General features: G+C 50.9%; 2 protein-coding genes across 3 annotated transcripts; both read right to left on the bottom strand.

The window, feature by feature from the left end:
* Positions 1 to 954: 954 nt before the first annotated feature.
* Positions 955 to 6,530, bottom strand: LOC123129312 (CAAX prenyl protease 2). 2 transcript variants are annotated; one of them, XM_044549530.1, is made up of 8 exons: positions 6,041 to 6,512; positions 5,879 to 5,941; positions 5,499 to 5,690; positions 4,972 to 5,083; positions 4,704 to 4,772; positions 3,966 to 4,028; positions 1,521 to 1,601; positions 955 to 1,429 (listed from the first exon to the last, which is right to left on the bottom strand). In XM_044549530.1, the coding sequence occupies exons 1-8, from the start codon at positions 6,269 to 6,271 to the stop codon at positions 1,296 to 1,298; spliced, it is 945 nt and encodes a 314-aa protein (XP_044405465.1). In that variant the 5' UTR covers positions 6,272 to 6,512; the 3' UTR covers positions 955 to 1,295. The 2 variants fall into 2 exon arrangements, with proteins under 2 accessions (XP_044405465.1, XP_044405471.1); XM_044549536.1 differs by lacking the exons at positions 955 to 1,429; positions 1,521 to 1,601 and adding an exon at positions 1,608 to 2,813 and having other exon boundaries at positions 6,041 to 6,530.
* Positions 6,531 to 21,282: 14,752 nt separating this feature from the next.
* On the bottom strand, positions 21,283 to 23,406 carry LOC123092227 (protein trichome birefringence-like 33). The gene is made up of 3 exons (XM_044513931.1): positions 22,733 to 23,406; positions 22,381 to 22,642; positions 21,283 to 22,288 (listed from the first exon to the last, which is right to left on the bottom strand). Exons 1-3 carry the CDS (start codon positions 23,097 to 23,099, stop codon positions 21,400 to 21,402), a joined length of 1,518 nt encoding a protein of 505 aa, XP_044369866.1. The 5' UTR covers positions 23,100 to 23,406; the 3' UTR covers positions 21,283 to 21,399.
* Between the last annotated feature and the right edge of the window lie 346 nt (positions 23,407 to 23,752).

Genomic DNA, 23,752 nt, shown 5'->3' with positions numbered 1-23,752 from the left:
AAGAGGGAGGAGGATGTGGGGGTCTCAGATCCAAGGCGGCGGGGATGTGCAGATCCGGCGTCGATGCAGATGGAGAGGAGGCCCGACGCGGCGGTGGTCGACAGGGACGAGCTTGACCCAAGGCGGGGACCATCCATGGCGGCCTGTGTGGAGGAGTGAGAAGGAAGAGAGAGAAGGGAAGGCAAGAGGGGACCGGCGTGACTTGGATCCTGGTCGCCGGCGAGACGGCTCGTCAGCGAAGAAGCGCCGGACGGACGGGGATTAGTTGTTTTCCTTTTCTGAAGAGAGGCAACTACTGAAGAGAGACAGCGACGATTGTTTTTGTCGGCTAGCGCGGCCGCTCGTTTTGGTTAGTTGGTGGCCGGCCACTTTTTAGATTTTAGGCACTTAATTACATTGCAATATTTGGCACTGCCATAAAAGGTTTGGGGGATATTTGAATTAGTTTGAATTTTTCATAAATAAAAAACATTTAAATATGCTGATTTGGCACTGTTTTAATTGCTAGAGCCCTTTAAGCAAATAAGTGAACAAACCAAAAAACCGAAAAAATGCACCTCCCTTTATTATTAGATTCAGATAGATATATGAATAGAAAGTCTGTAGGTGCGGAAGTATCTTTTTCTACTCCTGGGTGCAAATGCACCCAGGATTTTTTTAATAGTAAAACGTGAAAAGTTAGTAAACAAATTTGTTCCGTTCTTCCGTTTTCTAATCTCTGTCTACTGCAACCCAAATAGAACACCAAAACTGGCTAGATTTTCTCATGAACTAGCTAGGATAGCTAGATTTTCTCATGAACTAGCTAGGATAGCTAGATTTTCTCCTCCATATATCTGGATGGACACCGTCCTGGATGTGGTTATTCCTCTTGTTGCAAGCGATGCTACGATGAATGAATAAAGGAGGGGATAATTGTCAAAAAGAACACAAAAACTGCATGATGCACAAAGGTACAAGGCTTAAAGCAGAATCTTCAAAGCTAAACCAATTTGACATGATTAGTTCCCTAAAAAAAATTGACATAATTAGTTTGAAGAGCCATACGATGCGGCTTTGGACAAGTCTTTCAAAACAAAAATTGACAGCCTTCTGATCCTTGGCGAACAATTTCTGAACTGCAAGAGAAGGGCAAGCAAGCTAGCTACAAGAATGTATTTTACAACAATGGCAGAAGCGATCCAGAACAGGGCCTTGTATAAGTTGGGATTGTGTGGGGTGATCCAAATGCACTCAGTTCCCCACGCTCAGCCACAGGAACGGATGCAGCATTGTTCCCCACGCTCAGTTCTGTGCTAACTCCATCTGCAGTAACCATGCCAGCAACTGCATCCGTCTAACCTCGCATTGTACAGTTTTGGACTTGTAGCAGGGAAAAGAAGACAAAAGAAGGATACTGAACCGGCCAGAAACGCTAGCGATGTCACTCCTGGAACACAGATAAGCACCGGGGAGAAGTTTTACAACTTTGCATGAGCTTACTTTTCTTTCTTCGGAGAAAGAACATCATATGTGCATACCTCTTGTTCGCGGTGATGAGAACGCAGGCAAACCCATCATGTTACACAATATGTGAGCAACAATAGGAGACACAAGATTCCCTGCAGTTTTTTAGGCCAAAAGTTGATCAATATGTCATGTTTGTGAAGACAAAATTAAAGTACACTTTCAGTCAAAACATATGAACTAGCTCATCCATGCAGCATGTTACCAAGCGAAAAGGCATGGCACTTAGTACAAGTGAAATTTCATTTTTTCCCTAACCAGTTCACAGGGCATAAGCTTAGTGAGTGCCATAGCAGAAAGATAAGAGTAAATTTATCAGAACAACTCCTGTTCTCAAGAAACTTTTCTTAGTTCATAACAAGGCCATCACAAACAACACGGCTTTTGTATCAGCATCACTGTTGTAGGTAGCAAACCACACCTTCTACGATTTCACCTGAACAAACATTTGTGGGGGCCATCATCAACCACACGACCGTTACGGGGCCAGAGCAACTTCGTAACAGTGCCGTCAGGTTTGTCTCACTAACTACCGAGTCACGCTTTTCAACTCTCTTGAAAACCTACAAAGCATAATTTCTAACGCTGACACAGATGAAGTCTGGTTTTACAAAACTAATCCTAAAAGGGTGTAATTATTTGATAGTTTGCCAAAATATATGGCTTCACAAAATTAGACTATCATGTTGGATCAGCAGATGGGTTTAATGAGCACAATATTTTCAATTGTGTTTATAAATTTGGTCCATGTGGGAAACCCAGTTTCTAAATTCCAAACCTTGCATGGTTTAGTTCCATATTGTCGAAGTAAGGCAGGAAAGAGCAATAAAAGTTAGCACACTTGTCATTCCTTAAAACTTGAAACACATAGCACAAGAGAGGTTTGGCTACTCACAAGCCAAACACATGGCCGCATGACTTGAGACACAAGGCAGACAAGCCCCCCTTACTTTTCTTGAACCATGCCCCCTCACAGCAAAATGAATGTGATTCAAACAGTTGAATTGTAGGCTTAATCTATATTAACTCTGTCAGTTAATGCTAAGTGCACACTAGGACCCAAATTGCGTCTCGTCCCATTCTTCCTCGTTATTAATCTATGTTGGGCATTACAGTGCTAAACATCATCCTCCCTCTATGCATGCATTGATAAGGAAGGTGGGCAGAATCTCTAAACCGTTGCCACAGCCCACAGAGATCTCCTGCATGGGGCAGCAACAATGTTTGCGGCGGCGTTTTCCATGCAAACACTTTCTGCATCCTCAACGTACGAGCATTGCATTGCTTTGTTTTCAACAGCATCCTTACTGTAAGTTTTTCAATAGAAAGTAGCAGTAAGAAGAGGAAAGTTCTCAAGAAGAACTTACTATACGGTTCATGTCGAAATGAAAGCAATGCAGTGCTGGAACACCATGGATGCAGAGGACACAGCAAGCAGTCAAGTGGATAACGCTACCAAGAAACCTGTGTCAATGGTTTGGAGATTCCACTCACACTCCTCAGTTTAGATGAGAAGGGACGATGATGTTTAGCAGTGCCAGGGACGGAGCCAGAAAAGTTGTATGAAGGGGTGCAATTGTTGCTGCATCATTGTTGGGGAGGGCCAGAACAGCTAAAATACAATATTTTGCTGCCAAAACATCATATTGGTAGCTCTAACAGTGTTGTTTTATCATTGTTGGCCTGGGTCATGGCCCCAGCTCGCCCCCTACTGCCTCCGTCCCTGAGCAGTGCAGCATCCCAGCAGAGAATAACAAAGAGGAAGAAGTTGTGAGGCCAAAATTCAGGTCCTGGACTTGGACATCTCCTGCTCCTCGAGTACCACTAGCTTACAAAAACTGCTACAATCAACAGCCCTAATACATTAATATTTGACTCGCTGTTCTGATTTGATCACCCAGACACCCACTAGTAACTGACAGAGTTAATACAAATTAAGCATAATATACAAATATTTGAAATTTTGAATTGCATTCAGTATGAATTAACAGATAAGCAAGGTTCAGGAAAATTAAATGCACTTGAACTGCCATGTAGCGCCACATCAGAGAGCTCAGCCACGAATCTTAAGGCACGAATACTGAAAAGTCACCAAGAGTACACAAGTTTGTGTTTAACCAACGTTCTTTCAAGCCATGCCTCCCAAGTTGGGATCGAACCAACTTTACATTACCAAAAGGGATTAAACCAACCTTGTGCTAGCAATTTGGGACTAGGAACTACAAACTTTGGAATATAGAGGCTAATACTTCAGAAGTTAATCTGACTAGCATTTGCCGCAGCACGAACTAGGACCAACGGCAAGTAAACCTAACATCTCTAAAAAAAAGCTAGAAATATAAGAGCTAATTGGAAGAGTACTAGGAAGGTATAAGCAATAGTGACGAATCAATGATATAGCTGAAATAAATAAACCCTCAATTTTCTGTTTTCAAAAACAAAAAGGGAATTAGTAGGACCTGTTCGGATGAACAAAAATGCAGCATACCACCCGAAAATTACAGTGTAGCCTAATTGGACACCTGAGAATGGAAGAAAAAAGTCATGGTAAGTTCAACAAGGGAAGGAAAAGGTGTTCGCAAATGGTGAAACCAAAGTAATTGTGCAATCTCTGATGATAAGTTTCAAAAAATACGTGCAAGAACTACGGACAAACAGAAGACTAATGTGTGTAATATGACGAGCTATCAAAAAGTCAGAATGAATATAATCTGTACCAGCAATCACGATTCCCTAACACATATAGTATGTGAGCTAAGAAATGATTCTTATAAATGAACGCTACGAAGGAAGTAAACACTAAATAGCATGACAGAATAAAGATATCACATTCATATTTGAAGTACAATTAATTGTTTTGACAACAATTAGGCATGTGCAGTGTTACTCGCCCTATAAATATATAACGTATAACATGATGCTCCAAATGTTTAGAAGGGACCATTTGAGACCATGGTGTGACTAAATAAAATGTAACGGAAAAAGATAGGATCTTATACAAGCGACTGCTTGCACTTTGGAAGGGACATTGGAATATACCAAAACATTCTTCGATAGATCACAGGTGCAGGCATAAAGGACACTCTAGCATGTAAATTTAAATCATGGGATCTTCTTAATTTCCCATGCTATCAATGAAGTTATACGGAGATTGTACAGCATTAAAGGAGAAAATCAGATGGTGCGAAGAAAAATACCAACAATCAGGAGAGATCTCATAAAGTTGCATCCTTGTTGGTGAAGTTCAAACAAGTGATTTAGGTGTGCTGTGAACAGAAAGACCCAGTTACTAACTGAGAGTAACACAAAACATAAAGGTAAAACTGAATGTGGTCATGCACCATTTCTAAACTCATACACCAATTGCAAGTTAGAAAAGGACGAATTGCATAAATTAGCTGAAGGATTTGTGCCAGGCTGGTTCCTTCGAAGTGAAAACTGGTGCAATATATTATACCTATTTACCTAGGCTGAAGAAGATTGGACTCAGAAATATAATGTTATACATTTTGAATCCTCCACACAGAAGAAGAGGTATCATGCACGCCCTGAAAACCAGCTCCTCCGTAAACGGTGCCTGGTCAAAAGATCATCCTCAAATAACATCGCCGAAAATAGAAAATGACTCTGTGTTCTCACTTTTCAGTTGTAACAATAATACAAACAGTGGCAGAGGGAGAATGGAGCTAGCAGGGGTCATGGCCAGCAGAAGTACTGGTCCAAATTATATTTTAGGTGCCGATACTTGGCCTTCCTTGTGAAATATAATGGAATTGCATTGCTTATCTGATCCCCATAACCACTGATTCATGGCTCTGCTTGCATTCTAATGTTAACAACTTGCACACATGAACTTGTTAGCTGATAATGTAGTCCTACAATTAGATGTTCAGTTAATAATCCCACATTCACTGACAGTAATACTATGTGACATTTCCACATCATCCAATAGGCAGTGTCAAATAATGGTATCAAAGGGAATGAGAACAAACCACTACGTAGTTCCGCCACACCATTACATCCTGTAAGGAGGTTTGCATCCAGCGAGCAAGCTTGTCGGTGCAGCTGACTCCCACCCCATCATCATCCGTGCCACACGAGCTTGACATGGCCCAGAGTCTTGCGATGAATGACCCAGCATATACTAGGGATGTAAGGAGAAGTGGAATCACTACTGCCTCGAGCTGATCCATCAAAGCATTTCAGTCCAAGCATTAGAAGCTCACCACTTATTAGTGTATACTCCCTCCGTTCCAAAATAGATGACCCAACTTTGTATTAAAGTTAGTATAAAGTTGAGTCATCTATTTTGGAACGGAGGGAGTATAATCAGAAGCAAAAAATGGTAGTAATCGAGATACAGCTTCATTACCAAGTGATCGCTACGAATGCCGAACACCGCGAGCGCCATAGACGAGTCGCTCAAGTTCCATACCTGAGAGGTAGCAAGATAGATTAGGGGATTTGAGATTCCTTCCGGGTATCAAACACTAGGGCTTAGATGGGGACTGGAAGGGGAGAAAGGGGCACTTACGCCTAGGAGAGCCGCGGTGGCGAGGACGGAGGCGGCGGAGGACACGGCCGCGCACACGAAGCGGCGGTGGAAGAAGGCGCGGAGCGAGGTGGCGGGCGGGAGGCGGAGGAGGAGCGTGGGGGCGTATAGGACGGCGACGTACGAGACGGCCATGGCGGCGCACGCTGCCACCGCAGCCTTCCCGGGTATCGCTGGCGGCGAGGCGGGGTGGGAGCCCGCCGGCGCCGCCATTAGCTCCGGCGAACTGGTTCTACGCGAGCTGATTTGACGGCGCGGGAGCTGATTTGGCGGCCGTGCTGTTACACGGCGCGCAGGACTCCGACCACTTGGGGCAGATCGCGGGCGTGGCTTCCGGCACGGAAGCGGCGGCGCTCGGTCGCGGACTGGTTGAGTTCAGCAGAGGCGCCGGTGCGGCTACTTGGACTTGAATTTTCTTTTGTGTGTGTGTTGAACTTGGACTCGGGTTTGTGACTATCGTCAGGTCGTGTTGCTGCTGCTGTGTAATCTGTAATGTGATGTTTTTTGGGTTACATCAGTGTGTAATGTAGATGAACTATACTAATCTACCAATAGTAACTTTTTGCTAAGTTTGGATCATGGACGCAAAGTTTGGGCATGAATTTTGTATAGAAGATAAATATGTGAACCATTGGTAAAAAAATAATCTAATTTCAGCACAAAATGGGTCGTTCAAGCGCAAGGTAAACTTTTTTGAAAAAACCCAATATGTGAACCATTCATATATATAAAGAAAACAAGTTGTTGAGCCGATTATGAAAAACTGGGCAAAGACAAATAGAAAGGCCACGCGAGCGTGGCCCTGCCACTTAACCAACGACAGAAAATGACAGACAAGAAACACACCATTGAGCACATCTCACCAACACACAAAGAACATGCTAGAGAAGAAAGTCCTCAACCGTAATTATCCTTCACACACCCTTCATTGAGGAAGCTAGATCCGGTGTGACACGCCTAAAAAAGGATGAGATGACCATTTTTAGGTTCCCGAAGGAGCATAACTGCATAAAAGACGCTTTGCAAGAGCATCGTACCACCATACCGCAAGCGCCAATGCCTCAAAGGGAGGATAAACCAAAACCGTTGTGGGAGGAGCGGACCTCGACCGCCTCAACTTATGTGTAACAAAAGAATGTGTAGGAGAAATCTGGTTTTTTTACAGTCGTAGGAGAAATTTATTGTGTGGTCAATATTCACCCTATTTGATGAGTTGTTTTGCTTTTGTCATCCTTTCACAAGTTTAGCAACAACACACGACTTTTAATCCAGTTAATATTTATCCCAGTTTTTTCTGCAACAACTTAATTTTATCCAAATCAGACCCCATTTTTGCTCCTTTTCCTAGGTGCTCACATTTGTTATTCTACTCAAGGGCTTTTCTGTCAAATTTCCAGCAGTAACGAATCTTTTTGATGTATATTTGTACTTTTTCCCTTTTTGGTTTTTTCTCTATCATGTGACTTATAAAATGTTTGCTTCATTTTAAAATAAACCATCGCGTACGTTCAAAATTTTCATCGCGTTTTTACAAAATGTTCCGGTTCCCCATGTATTTTTATAAAATGTTTTGGCTCGTATCTTGAAAATGCTTTTCTAATTCATGAACATTTTAAAAATTGTTTTTAACACCCGAATGAACATTTTGAAATTGTTTATAAAATGTTCATCATGTATTTGTTTTCTGTGCTTTAACACAAATCATTTCAAATGGAGAATGAGACGAGCCTTTTCATGCCATCTTCCAGCTGCATGGCAATTAACAACTTTTTGTGAAGAGAAGTTCTACGTCGATCAGCCTTAGTGGAATAACAACAGAACACAAGTGAGCTTCGATCAATCATGCATCAAGCTATAGGTTCAACAAAATACAGGGCACCAGTGCACAAACGAAGCACGTGCACACTGTACATTCAAACAATTCGTTGTACAATGGAATAAAAAGAATGGTATACATTTTCAGAAGAATTTATCGTCCACACTGCCAGTTCATTGTTCATGTATCAGTTCAAAACATTTTTTCATATCTTAACTCAGTTTCTTCATTCTAAGTAGTTACTTTTTTTATCTCGTTTAAATGTGTTTTCACCAGTTTTTGGTCATGTTCCATTTCCTCCATTTTTATTTTTTATACACTGGAATGTTGACAAAGTAACCAAGAATGTCACGTCTGTATACTTGTTGTAGAGCTCGTACCATGTCTGCTCCTTTTTCTTGCAACTAAAATCCGAGTAAGATTTATCTCTAATCATACATCTCAAAAACAATGAACAGTGGCGAACCAACCTGTGATTGGATGGTTAGATAGACAGTGGTATTCCCGGCCCATTAGGGTTCAAGTTCTGGTGTTCACATTTATTTCATAATTTTTGACCTACAATGACTTTGTAAAATCTTAAGATGATATACCGGATTAGTCACTCGAAGGTGCTCATAGGGATAAGGTGTGCATGTGTGCGTTCATAGGGCGAGTGTATACTCATATATATGAACGCTTGTGTCTGATGTTAAAAAAAACAGTAAACAATGCTCAATGCATTGACGGAACCCTGCTGGGAACAAGCCGCCCTGATATACATATTTTTTTTCTTTTACTCTGTTGCGGCAGAACGCAAGATTTTGATTTTCGCTTCTCACTACACTGCAGCAACTGGATAACCAAAACACAACCAGTCTGCCTAATCACTATAGAAGCCAAAACAATAACAGTTTGCGTCAGCCAACTTTTTTTCCCGCTGAGCTATAGGTGCTCCCAAACAATAACAAAGGACTGAGAGAAAGAAAACGAAACGAGCCCACAATTCTGTACATGATGTCACTTACGAGTAGACGTGCCATAGATGCGCCCTAAACAGACACATATGCCAAATACTTCCAAATTACCTAGTACAGAAAGAGGGGTTTTTATGAGCTCGAAAACTACTACTCCACGACGAACTACCCACGACGAACAGGGGAAACGGAAAGCAGAAACAACCAAAAGAACAAGGAGATCGAAGACCTGGTACCATCCTCTCGCCGAGTCTGCTCGGCGAGGAGCGCTGCGCCCGTCGCGTTGATACTGCGCTCGATGCCCACGTCACTCAATCGGCCCATCGCAGTGCTGGCTGCAGCGAATGGGGAGGTGCACCACCGCGCTGCCCTCCTCCTTGTCGTCGGGGGAGCTCCGGTGGCTCCTTGGCAGAGGAGAAGTATCGGCTGCTCGCTCCGAGAGTGTATGCACAAGCCCGAAGGCAGGGCTCCAACACGCCGTGCTAAGATACTCGACACTGGCATTGCCGGCGATGAATGTCGAGGTTGATGAAGATTCTTAGGAGGGCTAATCGTAGTTGAGGGGACGAAGAAGATAAATTATACATGAACTCTAAGAAATAATTGATATTCAAACCTAATAATTAGGGGTAGTTTTTCTGGAGTAGGGGACAATGGCCCCCTTTGGCCTCATGAAGCTCCGCCACTGATAGAGACCATGGGTGCAGAGGAGAAGGGCTGATCTTTTTTCAGCAATCGGTGGTGGATGGAGGGTGGGAGAGAACTCGTACTCGGGTGAGAGGAGGAAGGAGAGGAGGCAGAAAGTACTATGCAAGCATGTATATAGCGGATGGTCGACGAGAGGAGCGAGGTGAGCTGATGGAGTAATACTAGAGATACATAGAGTTACACGGAATTTACAAATTGGTGAGTTTTGATTGGAGATTGGGTGGGGGGGGGAGGTTAGTTAGAAAGAAAGAAACTCCTTTTTTCTAATCAAAACTCATCAGATTGTATGTTGATCTTGTCCGTAGATGGTTCCTTTCTGGAGGAGGATGGCACTTCGGCAGTGGGGATGATCCTTGTTGATATATATTTAACGACAAGTCTCTATACCTTGTTCAATCTCTTTACTGGCAAGTCTCTTTACTCGTTCCGTAATACATCACCTCGCGACTAACTCCTTAGTCATTTATTTGCAAGCTTATGATGTGTATTATCGAGAGGGCTCAAAGATACCTCTCCGATACTCGGAGTGACAAATCCCAATCTCGATCTATGCCAACTCAACAAACACCTTCGGAGATACCTGTAGAGCATCTTTATGATCACCCAGTTACGTTGTGACGTCTGATAGCACACAAGGCATTCCTCCGATATCCGGGAGTTGCATAATCTCATAGTCGAAGGAATATATATTTGACATGAAGAGAGCAATAGCAATAAACTGAACGATCAATATGCTAAGCTAACGGATGGGTCTTGTCCATCACATCATTCTCCTAATGATGTGATCCCGTTATTAAATGACTACACATGTCTATGGTTAGGAAACCCTAACCATCTTTGATCAACGAGCTAGTCTAGTAGAGGCTTACTAGGGACACGGTATTTGTTTATGTATTCACACATGTATTTAAGTTTTCCATCAATACAATTCTAGCATGAATAATAAACCTTTGTCATGAATAAGGAAATATAAAATAACAACTTTATTATTGCCTCTAGGGCATATTTCCTTCAACAGCAGGATATAAAATCAGGCTATGCATCAGAATATGAGCTATCAAATACAGTAGCAAAATCTAATGCAAGCACGATAGAGAGAAAAAGGGCAATATAGGAATGATCAAGGGGGTTTTTCTTGCCTTGAAGCTCTGCGGCAAGTGGCTGGACGTCTGCAGCATGGTTGTACTCGATGGCATCAGCGTCGGTCTCGGGGTCTACCGAAGAATAAGAGGGTGAAGAAACAGTAAATATAAAGCACACAGATGCAGCACAAAGCATGACATGGTGATATGCTATGCTAGGGGTGACGTAATGCAGTGCTATGCGTTACAAACGGAGCGGGAAAATTTCTCATGATATTTTCTCGGCTTTAGGCATTTATCGGACAGACGAACCGGAGAGGAAGGTTTCACGTTTGCAGTGTTGTAGGTATGGGACAGGTACATGGGGGGCCCAAACAGATTTGTCTCATTTTTCTGATCTTTTTCACATATAAAACATTTTCATCCGAGCTGCGATTGATTTTATATGATTTTACAAAATTTTAACAATATTCTGAAATTACTGGAATTATTTAAATTTGAATTATCTAGAACAGTAAAATACCTTTTACACCCACCATGGGCTAGCCACAGTGGATGACAGGTGGGGCCAAGGGCAGTTGACTACTGCCGAGTCAACTAGGTTGTCAAATGTGACACACTGACTGGGTTGACTGTTGACTTGGTCAAACTGACAGGCGGGTACATGACTGGCCAGCGTCGCACCCTGGGTTGCTTAAAAATGCTAAATCAGTGTGTAACGCCTAAGAGCTAGACGTTGCACATTGACTTAGCAATTTTCAGGCAGTCCGGAATGTCAGTCAAGCGGTGTACAGTGTAGTGTGGCGCTTAATTATTGGGCACTAACAAAAGAGTCTTCCGGGTGAAAAAATTCACCAACGATTTACTGTGTGATATTGTTTCTTTCGCAGATCATGACAGTGATTTTGGCCAAATGGTTGGCGCACCTCTCAGCGTACGACCATATGGATGGGATTTGTCCCTGAGACCTGTGTCAAAACGAGTGTACCCTTATGATTTGAACAATAATATAATCTTGTTACTACATGCTCACGTCGTACTAAAAAAGGAGGATGACCCTCGGACTTTGCATCTGGGAGATGCATACGGCCATTTTATTGATTATTCTCAAGGACCTTACAAAGTATTACAACAATGTGCCTGAATCCACCATCATGGCAACATATGTCGCTACTCTTATCCAAAATGATGAAGGGGTGCTAGATAGGCCACTACCCAGACCACTCACCTAAGCCTAACATCAAAAGCCGGAAGCCAAAACACATTCGGAAGCTCCAGCCGAGCCACATACCGGGTCTGGGGCACAATCCGGCCAGACACACTCGTGTGTCGTTGCCGCCATCTTCCACAGGTCCGTCTTCAGATCAAATTGAGGCTTCTACCTTGTCTGGCCACTCAGCCATCGACGTCACCACGACACCAGACAGCTTCGTCCTCCTGCGCGAGTCCATTGCCACACATCGGACGCCGAATTTCCACTGTGCCATGCCGCCGAGATACGCCGCCATCAATGAGTAGGATGAAGCACCGCTCCGCCGAGACCGGCAGGGCTGCTGAAGACCAATCCGCCGCCAAGCAACCAAAGCATCACATCCACCCAAAACTCACCACGAACAACACCCCCAAGAAGGTGACGACACCTGGAGCGCCGCTGTCGCTCGATCCGGCAAGGATTTGGGCTTTCGCCCGGCATACGAGCTGGGTGGAAGGAAAAGGGGAAGGAGGCAACCTGGACGGGCCTACAAGAAGGGTACGACGCCCTCGGGCGTCGCCGCCATCGTTACCAGCACTGTTGGCCTCGGGTTTCTCCGGAGCCACCTCCCACCTCCAGCCGCCAAACAGGTACAACTCCGGCGACAAAGGCCGCCCAAAGCAGGACCATCGGAGGCAGCCCTGATTGAAGTAGACGGAGGCCTTCAGATCTGGATCCGGCGCCGCCGAGACGCCCGCACCACAGCCGCCACCAGCCGTCGCCTCGCCGCCCCGGCGGCCGAGGAAAAACGGCCAGCACCAACGAGCACCGGTCAAGCCAATGGAGTCTCGCCGGAAGGGCCGCCGCCCCAGATCCAAAGAGCCACGCTCACCCATCTCCGAAGAGACGAGCAGCTCGCGCGAAGCCGACCGCTCCAGCCACCGCAACAAGCACCACTCTGAGGCCCCATCCCAGACCGACCCCCTTCAAGCACCCAACACCATGATCCAGATCTGGCCGCTCTAAGCAGAGGAAGAAGCCCATCGGGCGGGGAAGCAGCCAGCAACGGCCAGGCCTGCTCCCCAGGCCGTCCGGCGGCAGGAGGCACGGCCCCAGCCCGCGGGGAGACCACCAGGACGAGGCGGCGATCTCCACACAGCCTCGCGTTGCCGAGGACGAGGCGGGCGAGCAGGAAGGGGGACCAACACGAGGACGGACGGAGGAGGAGGTGGAAGGGGTCCCGTCGCTGTCGCGGGCCGGCCGGAGGCCGCCGGCGCCGGCGGCGAGGGGAGGCAGACGAGGGTGGCGGTGCTCGGGGGAAAACCTAATCACCCCCGAGTCGCCTGCGCGAGAAGACGCGGGGTACCTCACGTCGTACGAATGTCGCCTGAGGATTTGTCCATGAGGAGGATTTGTCCCATGCTGGCATGCTCACGTCGTACCAATGCATGCATGCATGCACGCGGTTGAAGCAGCAGTGTACGTCCAAGTACGCGCGTGGGACACTGGAAGTGAAATGGAGCTACTGAGTCCATTTCATGTTTTTATTAGCATAGTTATTATACACTCGTGAAAAGGTACTACGTGCATCAATATCCACACGTTATTTTATTCTAACAGGCTGCTTTATATATATTCTCATATTCCACACCCTTATTTCAATGGTGGGCATTTCTTCTGACACTCCTCTGCGGTATGAAAACACGGTACACCCGGCTTGGTGAGGCAGCAGTAGCACTCTGGATCCCAGCCCCAGAATTCACCTTTAGATGTACAATTTCTAGGAAGACAAAATTTCACGGTAATTTTGCTGTCATCTAATGACGAGACCGCCATAGTTGTGTTGGCACGGCCATCTTGGTAGATGCTCTCAGGCTCAGGGCGACGACCTATTACATTGATAATATTTATGCATGGATGTCAGTGCACGATACACAAATATATATACATACATATACATATATAAACGGTACTTACATTGTCCAACCATAAGAAGACACCCGATGAACAAAACAGTCATGTACACCATGCTGCCCCCCTTCATATTTTCGACGAACGGTGTGGGAGATTATGAGATAGACGCAGTCTGTAGGCTGTAGCAATGGCTGTGACTCCCCCTCTCGCCTCAGTATATATAGAGGGTATAGGTCTAATTAAGTACGTACGAGATATGCATTAATTGTCACATTCCATATATACAAGCATGCCAGACGTGCGATTCGATTTGCTGATCGCACAATTATCTTATGGTTATGATAATCCTGTTTTTCCGGTCGGCTCTTGCATGTTCTTCCCTTTAGCAGGTTCAACAGTTGCACCTGATTGCCTCGCTTCGGCTAACAAAAGGAAGAAGAAGATCGCCTATTCTGTTTGGCAGCTTCTTCTAACGAAAAAGGGTTTTCCCCCGCTTTATATTATAAAGCAACCACCAAGCATCCAACATCAAGTTACAGTACAATAAGTCATAGAATCATGCTGGGGGCACAGCAAGACAAACCCCAAAAGAGTACTCGGAGGCGCTAATCTGGCTCAGGAGGGGGCGGTGGAGGTGGCGGAGGAGGAGCAAAGGACGCCGCCGAGGCACGAAGACCCGCCATGATGCTGTCGATGACGGCTCGATCGCTCCGCTTACTAAGCGGTCTCCAAAGCTGCAGGAGGCCACACATTTTGTAGATCACATCAGTCACACGGGACGAAATCACTCGTTCGACGACTAATTTATTGCGGGTACACCAAAGGGACCAGGCAAGGGTGCCTAGCGCGACCCAAATAGGGGCGCGCCTGGACCCGGGAAGCCGGAGGGCCTCCCCGAACAAATCCGGTAGGTTGTCATGGCACCATGTGCCTCCAACTACCTCCCGAAAGCAGCTCCATAAAAACTGCACCGCCGGGCACCGGAAGAAGATGTGGTTGCAGTCTTCCGGAACCAGACAAATGGGGCAAAGACCGTCTCCGGGTCCATTACGCTTACGGACCTCAGTGCCCGAGGGGAGGCGTCCTCTAACCCATTGCCATAAGAATATACGGATCTTTAGGGGGAGTTTGATCTCCCAGAGCACCGTGAGCTCCACTGGACCAGGCGTAGGCACAATCGCCTGGTACAGGGATCTAGTCGAAAATCTACCGCTTGGCTCGAGGTACCAGGATAGCGAATCCGGTTCCAGAGAAGGAGGATGAAGGGCAATGCATTCCAGTAACTCGTCCCATTGCGCAAGTTCGATCGCCCCGAAGGTGCGACGAAAGGCAATCGCACTTAGGTTCTCTAATGCCGCAGCCACAGAGATCTGTGGGCGAACACAGATAGAAAATAACGCGTAAAAACGCTTTGCAAAGGGGCGGGGTCCCGCCCATCGGTCCAGCCAAAAGAGGGTGGCAGATCCAGAGCCTATCTGGATGGAGGTCCCAATGCGTAGGACCGGAAGCAAAGATATCACCGATTGCCAGAATTGGGATCCTCCAGCCCTAGAGGCAAACGCGAGTGGTTGCCCACGAAGGTACTTCCTACGAATAATCTGAAGCCACAGGCCACCCTCCTCCGTCTGGATCCGCCAAAGCCATTTGGACAGGAGGGCAATGTTCATACGCTTGGAGGAGATGACTCCCAAGCCTCCCTGGTCCTTAGGTTTGCAGATCTCAGACCATTTGACTATATGGTACTTCTGCTTATTGTTCTCTCCCGCCCAAAAGAAACGGGAAAGCAGTTTGGTAATTTCCTGATGAAGGGATTCATGAAGGCTATAGAGTCCCATTATATACATCAGTAGGCTAATAAGGGAGGAGTTCATCAGAATCACTCGAGCGGCTTTAGAAAGCCATCTCCCTTGCCAAGGCTCCATTCTAGGTTGGAGCTTGGCGACTATTGGGCGGAAATCCTTTTCCAGGAGTCGTGCATCGCTAAGGGGCACGCCAAGATAAGTCGTCGGGAAGGAGCCCAAGCGGCAATTCAGACGATTAGCAATCCGCTGGGCCTCCCTTTGGGAATATCCCATGACCATTACCTTGCTCTTGGCAAAGTTTATTTTGAGGCCCGACATCTCCTGGAAGCAGAGGAGGAGGAATTTAAGGTTCTGGATATCCTCATCAGATCCCTCGACCATCATAATGGTGTCGTCCGCGTACTGGAGATGGGTTAGACCCCCAGGTGTCACCAGATGAGGGCAAATCCCCCTAATGTGACCCGCATGCTTGGCCAAATCAAGAATCGAGGCGAGCGCATCAACCACAAGGTTGAAAAGGAATGGGGAGATCGGGTCGCCCTGCCGTACCCCTTGGCCAGTCATGAAGTATGGGCCAACCTCCCCATTGATGTTAACCGCTGTCCGGCCACTCGTAACTAATTGCATTACCCGTGCTACCCAGTGGGGGTCAAAGCCACGCTTCAGCAACACTTCCCGAAGGAAGGACCAGTGCACCGTATCATAGGCTTTATGGAAATCGATCTTGAAGAAGACCGCACGAAGGTGTTTGCTCTTAACCTCATGGATAATCTCATGAAGAACAAGAATCCCATCTAAGATAAATCTCCCTTTCGTGAAGGCTGACTGGTTCGGATGATGAATCCGGGGAGCGACAAGGGCCGCCCTAGAGGCGTACCCTTTAGCGAGGATCCGAAAGATCACATTTAGGACTGTGATGGGGCGGAATTGTCTAATGTCCGCCGCTCCTGGTACCTTGGGGATCAAGGAGATAATCCCATAGTTAAGCCGGGACATATCTAAGGTACCCTTAGAGAGCTCGCTAAACAGGTCGAGGATGATATCCTTGACCATCGGCCAGAAGGCCTGGAAAAAGCGAACCGGCAGGCCATCGGGGCCAGGGGCCGACGTCGGGTTCATAGCTTTAACAAGGGTCTCCACTTCCGCAGCATCGAAGGGGGCTAGAAGGATTGCATTTTCGGCGGGGGAAATCTGTTGGTCACGTGACCAGAAATGGTCAGCTAGGGCGACACCATTCCGCTGCCGACCCTGAAATAGAGACTTGTAAAAGTCGTCAACTAGCAGGCGAATAGCCTGAGGGTCTTGAAACAATTGTCCACCCTCCCAGAGGAGAGGGATGGAGCAACATCGCCTCCGGCCATTGGCGATGGCCTGAAAGTAGGCAGTGTTGGCATCCCCAAATAGTACCCAATTAATGGAGCCGCGTTGGCGCCAGTACTCCTCCTCCTTGGAGTATATCTTCATAAGGGAGTCCTCCAAGTTATATCTATGCATCCATTCCTCCGCGGAGATCCCGGTGATGTCAGCGCGAAGGTCAAGGGTCCGGATCTCCTCCAGGAGAGACGCCTTCCGCACCCGAAGATCTCTCCTGATGTTCGCCCCCCATCCCGTCATGAACTGTCGGGATCGTTTGGATAAGTGATGCCATTCATCAAGAATAGACATCTGTCTATGGGGCTCAGCGCGAGCCGAGACCCAGTGCTCTTGGACCGCGTCCATAAAGTTAGGTTGCCAAAGCCAGAAGTTCTCGAAGCGGAACCGCGGAGGAGGGCGCGGCCGTTCATCCATAGAAGCTAGGAGGAGGGGAACGTGGTCAGAACCAATACGGGTAATGGCCTGAAGGGATGCCAAAGGGAACCGAAGTTCCCAGTCCGGGGAGATAAACACCCGGTCAAGCACGCTAAGGGTCGGGGAGACCTGTCGGTTAGTCCAGGTAAAACGCGCCCCGACCCTGTCTAACTCACGGAGACCCAAATCTGCGGCCCAATCATTGAAACGTCGCATCTCGGCTAGATCCACCCGAGCATTATTCTTCTCCTCCGCGGATCGAAGGAGGTTGAAGTCGCCTCCAACCACAACCGGGAGGGTCGCAGAGGAGATCTTGGCATGGAGCTCTGCCAGGAAGGCGGCGGAGCGACTGTGATCGGCCAGACCATAGACCACTATGATCTCCCATTTGAAGTTTACGTCACGTTCCCAGACCTCCATACTAACAAAGTAGGATCCACGGTCCATGGAGCCCACCTCAAAGGTGGCATCCTTCACACCTAAAAGGATGCCACCGGAGTGCCCGGTCACCCCACTAGATGGCAACCAGTGCCAGGCGAAGAGATGTCTACTAAGGCGCTCAAGTTCCACTAGAGAGAAGTCAGTGCGCATTGTTTCTTGAATCGCCACCACATCAATGGCTTCCTCACGCATATACTCTATGAGCTGCCTGTGGCGGCCATCGTGACCGAAGCCCCGCAGGTTCCAAAAAAGAGCACGCATGATCACTCGCCTAATGGGTCCTCCCTGGACCCAACAGTGGAAGCAGCGCTAAGAGCCCGGCGGAGTTGAGCAGTGCGGGATCGAGTACGGCCACGAACCTCACCAAGATCGGCCCCAGGGGGGCACGGCCACATGGACGGCGAGGTGGAGCGGTGGGGGCCTCCGCGGTTGCTGCTGCCTCATGGGCCCTAGTGGCTGCGAGGTGGCCCTCCAGGATTTCTTTAGCCTGGAGGGACGCAAGCTGCTCAAGGGCCGGACCCTTCTCGCCACGGAACACAATGGCCGAATCAGCCGCTACCTTGGCAAGGTGCCCAAGAGGGACCCCGGCAAGAGCGGAGAAGGATGCATCACAGAAATCATTAGAATCAGAGCAGGGGGCTTGGGAGGCAGACGGACCTGGATCAAGGTTGCGGATAGCAGCACGTCGTGAAGCCTTCTCCACCGTGGTCGGGGACGCCCCAGGAAGACCCAACGCCGCCCCAAGCCTGTCACTCTTCCGGGCAGAGGAAACCGGGGTAGAGGCCGAGCGAGGGCGGCCCCGAGATCTGGGAAGCCGGGCCATCGACGGGGGAAGGGGAGGAGCCACCGGAGACTGAGGGGGTGACGGCTCCAGGAAGTCCTCCCGGCCGGGCATCGGGGACACCAGCCTCGGGGAGGATGGAGGACGAACCTCCATGCTGCCCCGGCTGGCCTTGCTCTCCTCCTCCTCCGAGATGGACAACGGAGGCAGGAAGGGTGGAGGAAGAGTAGCGCCAGGAAGGAGGGTGGCGGCCTCGTCGAGCATGGCCGCGATCGCCGCGATGTCCTCACAGTCGTCTGCAGGGTCGACATTGGAAGTGCCGAGACCCACGCTGTGAGTGGTCGAGGGGTGGGAGGAGCCAGCAGGGGGCCTATCATCCTCCGAATCGGACGAGACGTCGCCAGAGGCCTCAGCGCGGGGGGAGCGGTGATGGGGATCCCGAGGGGAGCCCGGAGCGGTAGCACCCCCACCAGATCTAAGAGCGGCATCGCCTCCCGCCTCCGGGTTGAGGGGATCAATGGGAGTCTCACCCTCAACGGAAACGTGCAGGTCGTATCCGACATCGTTGAAGAACATGCGAATCATCATCTTGAGCTTGGAGGGATCGGGGGATTTGACCTGTAACCGCACCGCGGGGCCCTTGGGCAGAGACGCACCGTCCACTACCACAAACTTGCCCAACAGGCGGGACAAGCCCCGGAGAACACCCTCGTCGCGGGCAGGAGCCGGGAGCCCACGAATTTGCACCCAAACCGTGGACAGGGTGGCCACGGCGAGAGGGTCCACCGAGGGGACCGAGATGCGAACTGAGAGCTGGTTGAGGGTGAGCGTGAGTCTGGCGCTGTGAGTGCCATACCGAAGGCTCACGGGGTCGGGGAAGATCACCGTGAATTCCCGGTCTGAGATTGGGGTGACCTCCCAATCCCAGTCCGGGTTGAACAGGTGGCGAAGCTCGTCGGAGATGATGGCCGGGGACGCCGTCTTGCCATCCAAGACAGAGATGAGCGCGGACATGGGCGGAGCGGCCCGGGTCTCGGGGAGGTCCATCTGGAAGAAGCCCAGATCGTCAAGTGCGTAACCGAACAACCCCAGGGCTCCAATGGGCTGGTGGTCGGGGCACAGCGCGGCAGGATGATCAGTCCGCAAGCAGCGGGAGCAGGCCAAAGGCTGGGTACACTCGACCTGGCAGTGTCCGGCCACCCCGCAGTTGAAGCAGGTGGCCGCCGACACAGCAGGCGGAGGAGCAGCCGCAACAGGCGGGTGAGTGACCGAGGAGGCCGGACCCCTAAGCTGAGATTGCTCTCCGCGCTTCTTCTTCTTCTTAGCGAAAGCGCCGCGCCCGTTGCGGTTGCCGCCGTTGTTGGGGCCGACCGGAGGAAACTGGCCTTGGCGGCGAGGAGGGTCGTAGCGCCGAGGGGGGAGGCCTCCGACCGGCCAGACCGGGGCGGTGAACGGGAGCGGCGGGGGGACGGGCGGTCCCGATCCCGGCCGCGGCCACGCCAGGAGGAGGGGGAACGGTCCCGGTGGCGGGATGAGCGCCAGTCGCCACCCTCGGATGGCGCGGCCGCCTTGTCGCGCACCAACGCGTCCCGGAGCTCGGCCTCCCGACGCGAGCCATCTGGCGACGAGCGAGGCGCCACATCGCGGCCCGGCGCGTGGCGCTTTGGGCGCGGCTCGCCATCACCGGCATCGCGGGCCATGGGAGGTAGGTAGACGGAGGCGGGAGGCGGGATACGAGACTCGACCGGTGGCGAGGGCGACGCAGGGGAGGACGCGAGGAGGAGGCGGGGTGGCGGCGAGAAGGGTGCGGGACGGGGCTGGGGCGGGGGGCCAGCGGCCAGCGAAAACCCTAAGGAGGGGAGCTGGGATGGGCTAGGATCGAGGGGAGGCCCACGAGGCCCAGCATGGGCCGGCCCAACCGAGGAGGGCCAGGGGGAGGGAAGGAGACCCCCCGACGTGGACGGCCCACAAGGCCCACGTTGGCCCAACCCAACACACGAAGGCGCGTGGGGGGAGGGAAGGGTTCCCACCTGCATCCGCAGCGCCACCGGCGCCGGAGGGGAGAGTGGCACATCCGCGATTGGCCGGAAAGCCCGGAACTTTGGGCCCCCACATAATGCGGTGGGCGGAGCCAAGCCGGGAGGAGGCAATTCCAGCCCTGGAGGTCGACGAACGCCAGCAAAGCGCCGCCACGAGATCGCCGCTGCCCCGAGATCGGCCCGTCCGGCCACCCCCCAGTTCAAGGACCGGGCCCCACGCCCCTGACGACTAGCACTGTTGCCAGCGCCAGGGGGAGATGGGGAAGGTGGTGCAAGCGGGCAGGAGCCGCCGCGCTGCAAAGGACGGGGAGGGGGGAGCAGGGAGGGGAACGGCGGGGGGTCCGCGCGGAGGAAACCAGGAGAGGGAATCGCCTCACCGGCCAGTGGAGCCGTGGGGGGAGCCGCGGCGACAGCCTCCGCCAACCGGTCACCGAAACGCCGGGGAAGGAGGAGAGCGCCGGCCGCAGCTGCGACGGCATCCGCGAGGTCCTCCTCCGCAGCCACATCCGCCCACCGCACACCGTCCGCGCGAGGAGCGGGAGAGGACGGGAGGGAGGGCGGGGAGGGCCGGGGCACCGCCGCCGGAGGGGCCGTGGAGAGGGCCGGGGCGGGCAGCAGGGCACCGGCGAGGGGCGCGGCGGCAGGAGCAGCGCAGTCGCCCATCGCCGTATACATCATCATTGGCAGCTTCTTCTTAAGGCTATGGAATCAAAACGCATGATAGTTGCCACCAATTCAAACACCAGGTTTGTACTACTCGGGAGGCCTACTCAACTACTTTGGCATGGTTATCACAACCTAGTAAGTAAACACTAAATGTGATCAAGGGTAGAAGAGCTTGGAGTAGAGGAGTTCGTTCCACGTGTCCTGGAGCCCCGGGAGGCACCAGTGGACGCAGTCGGCGTAGGTCCTGGGGTCGGCGACCTGCTCCGGCGTCAGCGGGTTCCACTGCTTCTTGTAGATGGAGGTGTGCGCGTCCTTGCGGTACATGGACAGCTGCGTCACGTTGAGGAACGTGAGCGGCACGTCGGCGCCGTCGCCGTCGAGGATCTCCCTGATCACCCGCATCACGCTCCGCCGCCCGTCCGTGCCCCAGTACCCGGCGTCCTCGATCATCGCCGTCTCGTTGTAGCAGTTGCCCCCCGGCGCGTCCCCCCAGTCCTGGCTCTTGCCGTGGGTGGGCGACATGCTGGTGAAGAAGACCCTGGTGGTGTTGAAGTCCATCTTGTCCCTCACCCACTGCAGCATGTCGCGGAACGCCATGCCGTAGGCCTCCTCGGTCGACACCCACACCGCGTCCTCCTCCCTGGCCTCCGCGATCGGCCCGTTCATGACCCTGAAGCGCAGCCCGGTGCACCACCAGAGGTAGGTGTTGAAGACCAGCACGTCGGCGCCCTCCCAGTGGTGGCCGTGGTGGGAGATGGAGCCGTTGCGCACCATGCGGTCGGAGATCTTGTGCACCACGGCGTCGTCCGCGTTGGACTGCAGCAGGAAGGGCGCCCAGTAGAACTCCACCGTCGCGTTGTACTCCCTGGCGGTGAACACGGTGTGCTGCTGGTCGGGGGACATCTCGAAGGACTTGGCCTCCGGGGACGGGATGGCGGACTGGAGGAGGCACACCATGGACGTGAACTGCCCGCGGTTCAGCGAGTCGCCCACGAACATCATCCGCTTGTTCCGCAGCGTCTCCAGCATCTGCGTCGGGTTGAAACTGCGCATACATGCAGCAGAGAGAGGTTAGTTCAGCAGAGGAGTCCCGTCACGATAATGGCGGAAGAATAGAGAAGATGGGAGACGGCGTACGCGGGGAGGGTGCAGTCGTGCGGCTGCCATCGCCAGGACTGGTAGCCCCTGTCGGGGCGCCCCTGCGCCTGGCAGGTGAGCTGCGGCTGGATGTAGGGGCACTCCTCCTCCCGGTACAGCGGGTGCGCCTCCTCGTCCTGCACCCAGCTCCCCGAGAACACGTCGCACTCCTCGTCCTCGTCCTCGTCGTTCACCGCGAACGCCAGCCTCCCCTGCCACCTCTTCTTCTTCCTCTGCCACCCATCCTCCACCCCCGATCCATCTTTTTTTTGGAAAGATCGATCAGTACGTCCATATTACACGCTGCTGGCAACAAGTTAATCCTGCGATCGATCGTGAACGTGATACTTACCGGGCGGCTGCTGATGCTCGCGGTTGACGCTGACGTCGAAGTGCGCCGAATGTCGACCAGCTCGCTGGCCGATGAGCGCCGCCAGCTCTTCCCCGTAGAGGAAGGAGAAGAGGAGCATGAAGAGCAGCGACAGCAGGATGAACGGCGAGAGCCGCGCCTTCTTGGCGACCAGCGAGAAGGTGGCCGCGGCGGCGGCGGCCGAGGACGAGGAGTGGGCAGGCGCCTTCACCATCATATCCCTGGTCGATATGATGATCCCCTGATCAATCTCTTTGCTTGCAGAATGCGGAGAGCGTGATGATGGTGGCAGCAGTGCAAAGTTCCTAAGTGGGGGACATATTATATAGGCTGATTCAGTTGCCACCATGAGTTCTTCACCGTTGCGAGGTCGCTGTCTCGGAGTGCCTCGGCCGGTGATAGGAAATGCCTTCTTTTTTCTCTCTTTCGCCGAGGAAAGATAAGGAAGATCCTTCTAAACTGTTTGTTGTGCGCAGGGCAGGTGCGGGGGTTGGCGCGGATCACATGCTGAACCCATTAATCCCAAAAGCAAGAGAAACTGAGAATGTCTGAACTGGGTTGTCTTCTCACTCAGTGGCTATTGGCAGGTTCGGCACCAGCCTGTAAGTAGAAGACATGTGTACTGACATGCATGCACCAACAAAAGTGCATCAAAATCAAGCGTGTTGGCCTGTTTCATCGGCGATCCTGCCGCTGATCTGCATCTATTTATGTACTGTACAGCATTGTACCTTCCTCGCTCTACCCTATATCTGCAGGAACCGATACCAACTATCAGGTAGTCTGTCGGTTAAAGGCAAAATGGAAAATAAGCAGCAAATTATGCTTCATCATAACGCATAGTAAGAGTTTAGTCCATGTCTCTATATTCCCTTGGCTGATTGCAATGCAAAATTAATTGATTTTCTTCTTACATTCCACCTCTAAGAAGAATCTGACGGCTTGAATCCATCCTAAACAGGGCTTGCGGAACAAGTGCAACTCTGAGTAACCTCTGAGAAC

This window comes from Triticum aestivum, chromosome 1B (assembly GCF_018294505.1).
Source record: "Triticum aestivum cultivar Chinese Spring chromosome 1B, IWGSC CS RefSeq v2.1, whole genome shotgun sequence".
NCBI classification, from domain to species: domain Eukaryota; kingdom Viridiplantae; phylum Streptophyta; class Magnoliopsida; order Poales; family Poaceae; genus Triticum; species Triticum aestivum.
Note: the sequence above shows the minus strand (reverse complement) of the source record. Positions and strands in the feature narration are given on the sequence as shown.